At 35.9% G+C, this 12,490-nt stretch overlaps 1 protein-coding gene across 1 annotated transcript; it reads right to left on the bottom strand.

Annotated features, from left to right (window-relative positions):
* Positions 1–703: 703 nt before the first annotated feature.
* Positions 704–8,817, bottom strand: LOC118737580 (chaoptin). The gene is made up of 11 exons (XM_036468165.1): positions 8,711–8,817; positions 8,545–8,638; positions 8,348–8,478; positions 8,165–8,278; positions 7,948–8,090; positions 7,745–7,886; positions 5,582–5,940; positions 5,090–5,513; positions 3,101–3,342; positions 2,843–3,029; positions 704–927 (listed from the first exon to the last, which is right to left on the bottom strand). Exons 1-11 carry the CDS (start codon positions 8,756–8,758, stop codon positions 826–828), a joined length of 1,986 nt encoding a protein of 661 aa, XP_036324058.1. The 5' UTR covers positions 8,759–8,817; the 3' UTR covers positions 704–825.
* Between the last annotated feature and the right edge of the window lie 3,673 nt (positions 8,818–12,490).

Here is a 12,490-nt window from a genome sequence, read left to right as displayed (position 1 = left end):
TTAAATTGGTTTTGGCCACTTCCTGGTGAATGATGATCCAAAACTTACCCCACATGTGTGGACTTCCTTAGCCATAGCCATCCTCCATAGTATTTTGCATATTAAATAAGACTTCAACATTTTCGCTTTTTTTGTCTTAAAATATTTATTATAAATACGAAAATTTACAAATTAAGTTATTAAAATTATTTAAGCAAAAAGCAGCATAAAACGTAACATCCATTGACAGTGCCGAAGCGAAAAACAAGGATGCTTAATTAAAAAACTAAAAAAAAACCTCCACTTTGGGGATTAGTGCTAAAACATAATGGTAGTTAAGCCATTATATGTAGTGCGTAGTATAAATATGTATGTATGCAGTAGGTATGTTTAAGTATATGAAATTTCAAATCGTGCTAAAAGTTTTTTTCTTCATTATTACTATTAATGCAAATAGTTAGTCATATAAAAAAATGGTCAGCAACAAAGTCCAATCAAAATAAGTTAATCCAGCACATTCAATAATCGATTGAACTACAAAACAAACATACAAATGCAATATTTCTAAAAAAAAACTACGAAACCTATTTTAGCTGAGGTCCAGGAATTGCCTATTTTGTGGGGTTTGTTAGAGATTGGTGGCGGCGCTTAAGCATTTCAGCACACTTGTTTTATGTTCTCTCTTCATCCTCATTACGCTTCAACTCTGCTTTGTCTTTTTTACATAATTATCCCTTTGCTTTACAATTTTTTTTGTAAAAATTCTCAATTGAACGGATTCTCTCCGTATACCTTCTCTAGAGTTTTGTAAAAGTCAGCCGATACTTTGAATGCGCATCTCAGCAGTCACATCCAAAACACAATCATTAAAAGGGCTGTTATGAGGAGTATGAAAGTTTCGCGGCAGCCTGCATTATCCCAGCCACATTCCAAGTCGAATTTTAGTGCCTAAAATGAAGTAGAACAGAAATAAATAAAGAAAATATGTATGTAAGTAAAACAAATGCATGTATGTATGTATGGGCATTTCCATTACGAACGTAAGAGTCGTAAGCATTCAGAGCGAAGAAAAAGAAAGAAAACTTGAAAATATTTTCCCTTATACAGATTTTTGGTTTGCACTTCGGTAGCGCATTGGAAATTTCGGAAAAAGATTTAAATTTTGCAATAATTTCCAAACTAGACACTAAAAAACTAAGTATATATTCGTGCAGCGGACTAAAATTAACCTTAATACGCTACTCGCGTTTTTGTAAGGACATTTAACTGCATCGGCCCCGCAGGTTACAAAATTTTTCTTGTAATCTCCTCGAAAACCAATAATTATACGAAAAAAAGGTAGCATGATATATTTTTCTAAAATAAGCAGTAACTATATTTTCATAAAAAAGTAAGTGCGCCTGGGCCACCTTTTATTAGCAAGTTTTTAACCGACTTCCAAAATAAGGAGGGGGTAATCAGTTGGTCGAAATATTTTTTTTTATTATTATTATTTTTTTTTTATGTATGTTACCGCATAACTTTGGACCACGTCAACCGATAATTCTTTTTGCATCGGAAAGGTAGTGTCTCAGAGGTGGCCCCATACTAATCTGGTTAAGATGCGATCATTGGATCATGAGATATATATATATATATATATTTTTTATATGTGAGTTGAAGTCGGTTTTTTTTTGCTAAAAATTACTTGCTGTTAAATTAATACCATGTGCATACCCTCGGCCCCAACCATTTCCGTTGCACCATTTCCGTGTGCAATTTCCGTTGAATTTGCCAATTTACTCCCAACCAACCAACCGCCGCTAAAAAATTTTCACTTCAAAAACAACATTTTTTGCGGCCTTGACCCCTCGTAAGATCTTTAGCGGGCAGTTGGATCGATGAGAACCTTTGGTGTATTGCTAAAAACTACAAAAGGAAAGTCCATCATCATGCCCTCATCATGCCCGTGCTGGTATATGGGACAGAAGCATTGACAATGACAACACTCGATAAGGCGGCCATTGGAGTATTCGATAGAAGTATTTTGTAGAAGATTTGCGGTCCTTTCACAGTATTCAAATCGGAATCCGCTGGTGGTATCAGAGGAAGAGAGAAGCATTTCCAATTGGCGTCAGTTGGCGCAGAAGAGAAACGAGTTCGCGTATTGGGCCACAGGTCACTTTGGGCGGTTGTAAATTTAAAGTAGCGTACCTAGTAAAGTACCTAGGGTCCAGCATTATCACCACCAATAATCTCAGGCTGGAGATCAAGCGACGAATAACTCTTGTCAACAGGCGCTACCCTGGTCTCGGTCGGTAATTGAAAAGATATCATATAAAAGAAAAAATTCTTCAGAATTATATATATAAAGTTTTTGGTGCTTAAGGACGAATGGGTATAGAAAATGTCCTTTACAAACTTTTTTCCTAAATATCCTTGAAAATGTGTCATATTTTTTTTGTTTTTTTGAAAAAATTACTGTTTGAGGGCTAATATACGCACGACCTCATCATCGAATTTCGTCCTGCAAAGTTAATTAACTTAAAAAGATAAAATTTATTAAAAGCACATTTTCAATATTGATTCGTCCTGATTGCACTGATTTTTTTAAACAATTTTTTTAATTTACCATAACTTTAAAATTTCAAAAAAAAAAAACCTAAGTCAAAGTAAAAAAATAGAAACGAAGTTTTACTATATTTGGCCCATAGTTTCGTGAGTACACGGATTGTTACGTGCGTTTTGATTTTTTTTGTCGCACGGTGCAATCAACTGCTTTAAATATATATAAATCATATTTCTTTCTGATACTCGGAAAAGCTAGCATAATTGCAGACTAAAATTTTTTTTTATCAATCTTAATGTTGTGTCAAATTCTTACTTCCATTAACTGCTGCCCGCCTTTGTTATCACAGCGTGTCTCCCGAAGATCATCATCATGATCGTCACAATTGTGTCGTCCATACACTTGACACGGAGAATTCATGAAGGTTCTAAATACAGTGTCGGTCCATGTTTGCGATGAGCAAATATACTGTCGCCGTTTGCGTTGCCAAAATTCGACCCATCTAGAAGGTAAATGGGAATACGTATAATTTAATTTTATTTAATTTTAAAAATCAATAAGGCTTGTACACACCCTAAATCACAATCGCAATTCAAATCTGTATCGGACATTTTAAGATCGGTGAGAAAGACACTATTCGGCAAATAAGGCACATTGCCCGTATTTGGATTGGGTATCTTTTTCAGCATACGATTATTATAGCGTATATCCAGTGAGATATTGCGTACGCGTCCCATATTTTTAAAAAAATTGGCTGGTATCTCTTTCAGTGTAGTGTTGAAAAATTGCATGTACAAGTAAGGTGAACGCATACCCTGCAAATAAAAAATACTGGAGGGTTAATTAACTAAGAAACTAACAGCCAACTTCACGAAAGCAACTTAAGTGGAAAATAATTTCAATTTATTTTAATTTGTATGGAAATTTACCGAAAATAGCAAGCAAAAAAGTCTAAGCTCGGGCGGAGCCGAACATTGGATATACGGCGCAAGTATAAAATATAGATTTTTTTTCATCTTTCCGAAAACTACCGGTACATTGTAAGCAGGGGTGTTTTTATCCCTATTTCAAACATTTTCGATAATCTTATATAGTTATATGTGCCCATTTTCCGAAATTCCATAATAATGTTACTTCTTTTAAAGGGATTGTTATTAACATAAATTTTGTGTAAATTAACGTACTTAAATTTCGAAATATCGAAGTTTCAGGCATTTTTGAAATTTACCGTTATAAAGCAGTGGGCATAATTTTAGTCCCATTTCAATTTCACCGTTTTGCATTTATGTGGCAAGCATAAGAATCATTCAGGGTTACGGGTTGATCATAAGTGCCACGCCTACTTTCCAAAATTTTATCATAAACATATTTTGTGCTAAAGAATTATTGCAAACATCAATTTTGAATAAATTAGCTTCGGCATTTACTAATTTATCGAAGATTTCGTATTTTTCTAAATTACTGTTATATGGGATGTGGTTATTGTCCGATTTTAAACATTTGCAGGCGATTGGTATGTTTTACCAAGGCCCAACAACCGTGTTTGGAGGAAATTGGTGGAGCGGTTACCGAGATGTACACTAGCGTTGCCAAATGTCCCGTATTTGCCGGGAAATTCCATATTTTGCATTAAATTTAAAAGCTCCCTCCGGAACAAGATTTTTACAGAATTTTCGAAAATTTCACTACACAACATGGTCATTAGGGTTGTCCACAAATGCATGTGAAAAAGTAAAGCCGGAATTTTTATGCTCTCCCCCCTAAGGATTGTTCTATACCGAACAAAATATACCCCTATTTTTCATTTTGAAATCACAAAATATTTAGAGGTCGCTCAAAGCGCCCAAAGTTTTCCATGTATTTTTATATGGGGAAAAAACAACTTTTCGTAGAAATGGTATAAAATTCTTAAAAATTATTATATTATTATTATTATTATTATTGTATTATTGAAAGTCTCCTGAAGAGAACCAGAGTTTTGCGATCGAAAAATATTGATCTTCAAGAATTATATACCATTTCTACAAAAAGTTATTTTTTCCCATTTTGAGCGCTTTGAGCGACCTCTAAATAATTTTTGATTTCAAAATAAAAAAAATAGGGGTATACTTTTTTCGATATAGAACAATCCTAGGCGGTGCGAGCATTACAATTCCGACTTTACTGTTTTTGGACCACCCTAATGTACATACATTCCTATGTAAATGCTATAAGAACCCAAATTTTCAACTTCAAACTGCATTTCGAGTGGAGGTATGAAAGTTATCAAAAAAAATGCATTTTTGACTTCAGCGTCCTCAAGTCTACTAACAAACAAATTTTCATTTAAATCCGTTCATTATTCTATTTTTGCCCACCTATTATATGGAAGCGAAACACTGTGCGACATCTTATTTCATACTTTCCCATTTTAAGGTACAAAGATGTTGGAGGCAAAATCAAAACTTATAAAACAAAAATTTTTCATTAAGAAATCAACGAAGTAATAAACACATATGTACATATTATTTGAATTATAATTCATAATACATGGTACAATACTTCTCAGGCTATATTACCTACCTTCAAAATACGCTCATTGATACTACTAAATTGCGGGCCACTGAATGTGATATTCGTCAGCTTTGAAGGCAAATAACCCTCCATTTCACGGGCCAAATCGGTGGGTTGTCCCATTTGCACTTGTTGAATGTCCTGATTCGCACCAGAACCCTTCTTTATAATTCGCGTAAATGGCTGTGGTGCTTCTATCCATAGCTCACGTATATTATGATGATGCCGCAACAAATGTGGTATATTGAAATGTTCCAAATGAGAGTAGGCAGTTAGTTTGAGCGAACGCAAATGTGGCAATGAATCTAGGCAACCATATTCAAAATAGTGCAAACGGAAATTGGAAATGTCCAACATTTCCAAATCTTCATTGACGCCGTCGAAACTATTGTTATTCAGCGAGGTAATAGGATTGCCTGAGAGCATTAGTTTCCTGTAAGAACAAATGCACAAGTGTACATATGTATATGTACATATGTAAGTTAAAAATGATTGGCCCACCTTAAATGTGGCAGTGATTGCGTCATTAGCGGTACATTCGTCAAATCATTATTGGACAAATCGATCATACGCAGATTACTCATATTAAAGGCCAATTCTTGTGGTATCGACGGCAATTCATTATAACCCAAGCGAAGTTCGCGCAAGTACTTTAAGCGTATTTCGGGAATCGTGCTCAACGAAACATTCTCCATGCCAAGTTTGATGAGTGAATTCTCTAGACCCATAAATGATTTGTCCATTACTTTGAGATCACGGTTGTGAGAAAGATCGAGCACAGCGAGTCGTGGCATGGTAGCAAAAACTGCGTCATCTATCCGCAACAGATAATTGTAGGAAATGTCAAGATAGCGTAGGGACTACAACAATAGAATTTTAAATTAAAGGATATATATTTAAGTATATTTCATATGAGTATAGATACATTATCGTGGTCCAATTATGCAGGTGCAAAAGTTAAGTTGGAATTTTTATGCTCTCACCTAGGATTGTTCTATACCGAATTTTATTTTGAAATCAAAAAAAATGTAGAGGTCGCTAAACGCGCATAAAGTTTTTCATGTATTTTATATGGGAAAAAAAAACTTCGTAAAAATGGTATAGAGTTCTTGAAAACCAATATTTTCGATCGGAAAACTCTGTTTCTCTTCAGGAGATTCCCAATATTCATAGTAACAATATTTTGTATATATATATATATATATATATATATATATTGGAAGTCTTCTGAAGATTACCAGAGTTTTCGATCGAAAAATATTGGGTTTTTTAAACTTTTTTTTCATATAAAATACATGGAAGACTGAGCGACCTATAATTATTATTTTTTTTAATTCAAAATAAATATAGGGGTATATTTTTTTCGATATAGAACAATCCTAGTGGGTGAGACCATTAAAATTCCGACTTTACTTTTTTTTAAACCACCCTAATATATAAGTACACGCATATGTATGTATGTGAACATAAATGGGCCATTCTTTGCCAAGCGGGCACCCCAACTCTCCGTTTTTGGTTTGATTTAAACAATTTGAAACCTTTTGGAAAAACTAGTTTAAAAGGTCTGTTTTTAAAAACCGTTGGGCATTTTTAAAAATTCAACATGGCGGATTAATGATGGCGTCTAAACTTACTATAAATTAGATTTTGCTTTACAACTTTTAAGACTCTGGAGAACCCAATATTCAAAAAGGGAAAACTAGCAACAAATTTCCATGTTCTTACGGTTTCTTGATACGAATGGGGGGTCTGATTTTAAAAGTTCAAAATGTTGAATCCAATATGGCGGGCAAAAAAAAATAAAATTGATTCGATTCATCTGTTTGGAAAAACTCAAAATTACGGACCCAATATGGCGGTAAAATATAATTCAAACCGATTAGATTCGCTTAAAACTGCACAATCGGGGTTTTATAAGATCGAAGATAACGAAACTTAATCAGTTTTAAAAATTCAAAATAGCGGATCCATATTGAATCTAGCATTTATCACACGAAAAGTTAAAATCGAACATACATGGTGTATGAGTTGCATTGAAATATCGTTTCAGTAACTCAAACGCAATGTAAATCTTTCCGTCGAAAATTGTAGATCCGTATGGGCCCGCCATTTTGAATTTTTTAAATCTGATTTCAGACTCATAGTCAGCGGTCTCAAGTATCCGCGATTGTAAAGTTTTAGGCGAATCTAATCGATTTTAATTTTTTTGACCGCCATATTGGCTCCGCCATTTTTAATTTTTAAATCTTACTACAGATTCTTAATTAGCAACCACAACATGCTTTGAGGAAAACGTTTCAAACGAATCGGATCAATTTAAATTTTTTTCGCCCGCCATAGATACGCTATTATGAATTCTTAAAATCAGACCCCCGATTCGTAATCAGAATCCCTAAGAACATAAAAAGCGGCTCTTAGTTTTTCTTTTTTAGTATTGGGTTCTCCAGAGACACAAAGACTGTAAAGCAAAATCTAATTTATAGTTAGTTTAGACGTTTAATTTAAACTGCTATCTCGATTTTTAGAAACTAAAAATATACCCTTTAAACTAGTTTCCACACAAGGTTTCGAACTGTTTAAATCAAGCCGCATAAATGGAGAGATCGGGTGGCCCGCTTGGCAAACAATGGCCCATATATGTATGTATATTTATTTTATATTCACCCTAAATTTATTTGACAAATCCATGCTATGTATTGTCGAGATGAAATTGTTGGACAAGTGCAGTTCACATAATGTCAAAGCGGCCAAACTGGATAAGGATGACGAGGGTATTTTGAGCAGCATATTGTGTGAGACGTCCATTCTGTTTGGAGAATTAAAATAAATCTTAATTTCTATCAAACTAAACAGCTAATTTTATTCACTTTTCCATGCCGCCATTATAGAAGAGATTATCTGGTAAGCCTCGCAAGTGGTTATGTGACATATCAACGACACGCAAAGCGTAGATGGGTTTAAAAATATCTTGCGGTATGTCCGTTATGTAATTGTGGTCCAAATAGATAAGCTAATATATTTTATACAACAGTTATAAATAGTTACTTATTTCATAAAATTATTATTATTCTTGCTCGAACAAACCTGCAGCTGTTTGGTATTTTTAAATGCGTCAAAATCTAGCTCGCGTATCCGATTGTAGGACAGATCCAGCCATTGTAAATGTGGCATATTACCAAAGACATCGCGTGTGCAATTCTGAAATACACCAAATTAAAAATATATATTTTAACTCAACTATTCCATCCAATCCTTAGAATAGCTCACCATTAAGGAATTATAACCCATGTAAAGATGTGTTAATGAGATTTCCGCTGGCCGGAAATAGCCCGGATGTATAAGCGAGATGTTGTTGTGTGATAAGTCAAGCAATTTAATATTTGAATGATACATTGAACCTATAGAGAAATTTTAATTTTAATTCGACTAAGTTTATTTCAAATGCCAAATATCGTCATACTAACCATGATCATTCCGACCCGCCCAAGAACTATTGTACATCAACATAATGATCTGATTGTGACTCACATTCACATTTAAGTTAGATAAGGTACCCACCTGTAAGTGTTTTAAGTTTTTTATGAATAGTATGCATACATATTTAGTATGTATGTGTTTGTTTGCGCTTACTTGGTCAAAGTAATCGAAGTTAAAATTTGGTAAGTTATTAAAAGCCATATCGAGGATTTCCAATTTAGGTAAATTCTGAAATAAAAACAAGACAGTTATGAATTAAGTATTACAAACGAGACCCGTATTTTTAGGTTGCTGCAGGCAGTGGTGTACATATGTTAGAACTCCACGTCAAGGGTAGAAAAGAACGATGCGATCAAAGGAATTTTTTATGAGTTACGAATTCGCCCTTGTGTACTATTGAACTTGTGATTAAGGTAAAGACATATCCAACGAAAACTTCCCATGGCCTTCGAATATTCTTGTGCTACTCTTCTTAGTAAAAAGCCTTTAAATGCGTTAGCAGACATGTCTAAAATCTTACAACTTGGTTTGGTATTTCGAGACATTTCGATACTTGGACTTACAGACAGAGTGCAGCGTATCAAAATAGTACATCGGCTTCGTTGGCTTGGTCATGTTGTACCAATGAACCCAAATTCTTCAGCCCTGAAAGTATTCAACGCGGATCAGAAGGAAGAGTAAGGCCTACTCTGCAACGGATGGGATAGGTGGAGAAGGACTTCACTTCACTTTCAATTTCACAGAAAGGAAACGAATGGCATACTTTATTCGACTCGCCCAAAATCGCTAAACAAGTAGAAGAAGAACACTCAGTAAATGAGCGGAGTCTTAAATGAGCCGATTTAAGTGGGCATGTTAAGGATGATTCGTATCATGCATTGGATATGTCTATTAAGTATGCCGGGGTTGATTCTTGTTATGTAGTAGTTTAAACTTCTTGCTGAATGCGTTTCATCCCAGGAGCCTTCATCGACTCACATCACTGAACGTTGTGCGTCAGGCAGCGCGACGAAATTTTGGCGTCCTAAAGTTGCAATTACAACCGGACATCCAATATTTATATTTAATTAAACAACTCTCCATCTCCGGGGCATAAATGAGTTGTAAGACCCCATCTGGCAATCACATCGCACCACTGGGGAAGAAGTTGATAGTGACTACCAACTAGGCAGAGCCACATGGAATGACAAAGACCGACACGTAGTTGGTGAAGAGTAATGCGGACCATACCGGGAAAAAGGATGGAAAAGAAGCGTCATTTTAAATGGAAGAAATGAGATGCAAAAAGACGTGGATGCAAAGAGTTTGAATACTGGCAAGTAGAAATTAGGCGTGAATATCAGAAGACAGGTCACAAATGAAATAATTTCAAGACCGGAGCTTATATGTACTTGCAAAAACAAAGATGGAAATCTGGTAGCAGACGTCCAAAGTGCACTTAATATATAGAGGTACGCTTTTGAATGGGCACTAAGGTGGCACGTTTGACAAAGAAAAACCCAAACCAATTTACCGGGATAAAGCACACGTCCCTCCAATCGAACAGAACGATGTGAGAAAAGCAATAATGGGCACATACACCAACTTCTAAACATAAATTGGTCTGATAGCTTCAAACATTTTCACAAATACCTCTATGGACAACGCTAGTTGGAACGGATGAAGTGGCTACCATAATTTAAAAACCTAGAAGGACAGGCGGCTCGGTGGATTGAGAGACAGCAAAGCTATGACTTTGCCACACTGCTCAAAAGCTGAGGCCAAAGAAGTAATTGTAAATGTCCAGCTAATGATATAAGACCAGTGGAAGAATGGGAGGAACAACAACTACGAAAGTGGCAGCAGGAAGATCTGGGTGGATTGCTAACTGTGCAGGTTATATTGCAGCTAAAGGACCGAAATTCAGAAGTCATGGCCAGATGGGACAGTATAACTCTTCTGCAGCTTTCGAGCAAATCGCCATGAATATAGCAGGTTCATTTCCTATCAGCAGATGGGGAAACAAATACGTGCTTGATTTTGTGGATACATTTAACAAATGGCCATAGGTATACCCGATTCCAAACCAGGAGGCTAAAGCAGTAGCGAAAGTATTCACTTACAGTTGGGTTGCGAGATACGGTGTACCTATAGAATTGCATTCTGACCAAAGAACAAATTTTGAATCAGGAAAACTCGAACGACAGCTCCTCATCCCCAATCAGATGGCATGGTGGAACGGTTCAACCGAACCCTGGAAGAGCATTTGAGAAAGGTCGTGGACAACTGTCAAAAGGTTGAAATGTCCACATATGTACCCCGGTTTCTGATGGTATACCGGTCAGCAGTGCATGAAGCGACGAGTAAAACTCCTGCAAAGGTAATCTTCGTCACTGTACTTCGCTTTTATTGACCTGAAGTTTCGAGTAAGTGACGATGTAAGGAGATTTTGAAAAGAGACGATCCTGGAGAAAGAGCTAAGAGAGATACATGCTCTGAGACAACGTAAGCAAATTATGGGTGACAAGATACAAGCCAGCTGATTAGGCGATGAATTCTGAAATAACTTGACGTCGAAATTACGAACGTTAAAAGCCAGAAAAATATTTTTTACTTTTGCTTCAGCAGATCTTGTGTATTTGGATCATGTCTTTATTAAATATCAAGGCACATTGATATGCCTTGTTAAATATATATTTCTAGTAACACAATTTTGCCCTTTGTCAAATAGGGCAAACATTCTTAAGGTGCAACATTGGTTGCGTATACCATTTTAGTGGGAGGACAGGTAGTGGTAGCAAACTATCGATAGTCATGACGATACATAGTTTATAACAATTGTGAAAAATTATTATGCCTTTTTTCTTGTTTTTCAGCTGCAACGAGCTTCCGCCGCTGAGTGGTATGCTTGTTAAGAGACGTTACTGCAAAACGCTAGTACGTACACAACTGTGCGATTTTATCGCAGTAAAAACTTTCAATTTAAAGACAAACAAACAAAATTAAAAAAATAAATGAAATGCTTAACTTTTCTACATCAAATATGTTTTGTTTTCTTTCGTTCAATTTTGTTTTAGTATTGTAAAATCCTTCTATTGACCTTTTTCGTTCTGAAAACGCGGAGTCAGCGATTGCGGCACGACCAAAGGAAGAACTGCAGCAAAATCGCATAAGTGCGTGGCACCTCATTTAAAACTATGGCCGGCATTGTTGTAAATTGTCGGAACAGATTCGCATAGATGTGTAAATACCTTTACAGGTACATGAAGTTTTATCTTGCAGTAATGGTACAGTAGTGGCAAGTGACAGGCACTAATATGGCTGGAATCAAAACCCGTTAAATAAATGCAGGTTTCTTTCAACTCTGTCCATCAAAATTGGTTTTTGGGAGGGAAATGTTATCCCTGACTCTGTGAGGATTTTTTGTGTTGGCTTTAGGGTAAATCACTTTTTCTCTAGAGCAAAACAGTGCTTCAAGTGAGGGCGTTTAGGACACATCAAGCTCTTGTGTAGGTCCACGAACCGGTACATAGTCTGTGACAATGAGGAGTCCTACCCAGAGAAGTGTACGAGTGCAAACCCGAATTGTATTTTATGTGGTAGCAACAGTCACTTGTCGATTAACAGAAACGTATGCCCTAGCTGGGAAAATGAGGGAGGCAAGCTTTCCAAAAGGGAGGTGTTTGATAAGCAGAGGAATGTGCTTGGGGTAACAGTTATGCATTACTAGAAGACTATAATGAGGCGTTCCCAGCTCCAAGCAGGGCGGAAAATAATAGTCAAAATAACGTAGCTGTTATTAATAGGCGCCTTACTACGAGAGGTTTCAATAACGTTGTCAAACAAGGTAGGAATCCGAACAATGAAGCGACAAGAAGAGTTCAGAATAACAGAATAAAGGAAAGTAAAGTTAAGGAAAGGACGGTAGAAGTTTTTGAGAGTGATAAATGAGAG

The sequence above is a fragment of the Rhagoletis pomonella genome, unplaced genomic scaffold (assembly GCF_013731165.1).
Source record: "Rhagoletis pomonella isolate Grant_MI unplaced genomic scaffold, Rhpom_1.0 Rhpom_scaffold_00004, whole genome shotgun sequence".
In the NCBI taxonomy this organism is placed as follows: domain Eukaryota; kingdom Metazoa; phylum Arthropoda; class Insecta; order Diptera; family Tephritidae; genus Rhagoletis; species Rhagoletis pomonella.
Note: the sequence above shows the minus strand (reverse complement) of the source record. Positions and strands in the feature narration are given on the sequence as shown.

What these genes read in the sequence shown, in the direction of transcription:
- LOC118737580 (XM_036468165.1), bottom strand. Translation starts at nt 8,758, where the DNA reads ATGGCTTTTAATAACTTACCAAATTTTAACTTCGATTACTTTGACCAA. An exon ending in ACTTCGATTACTTTGACCAA is followed by an intron (nt 8,639 to 8,710) that starts GTAAGCGCAAAC and finishes AAACACTTACAG; the next exon opens with GTGGGTACCTTATCTAACTT. An exon ending in GGCGGGTCGGAATGATCATG is followed by an intron (nt 8,479 to 8,544) that starts GTTAGTATGACG and finishes ATTTCTCTATAG; the next exon opens with GTTCAATGTATCATTCAAAT.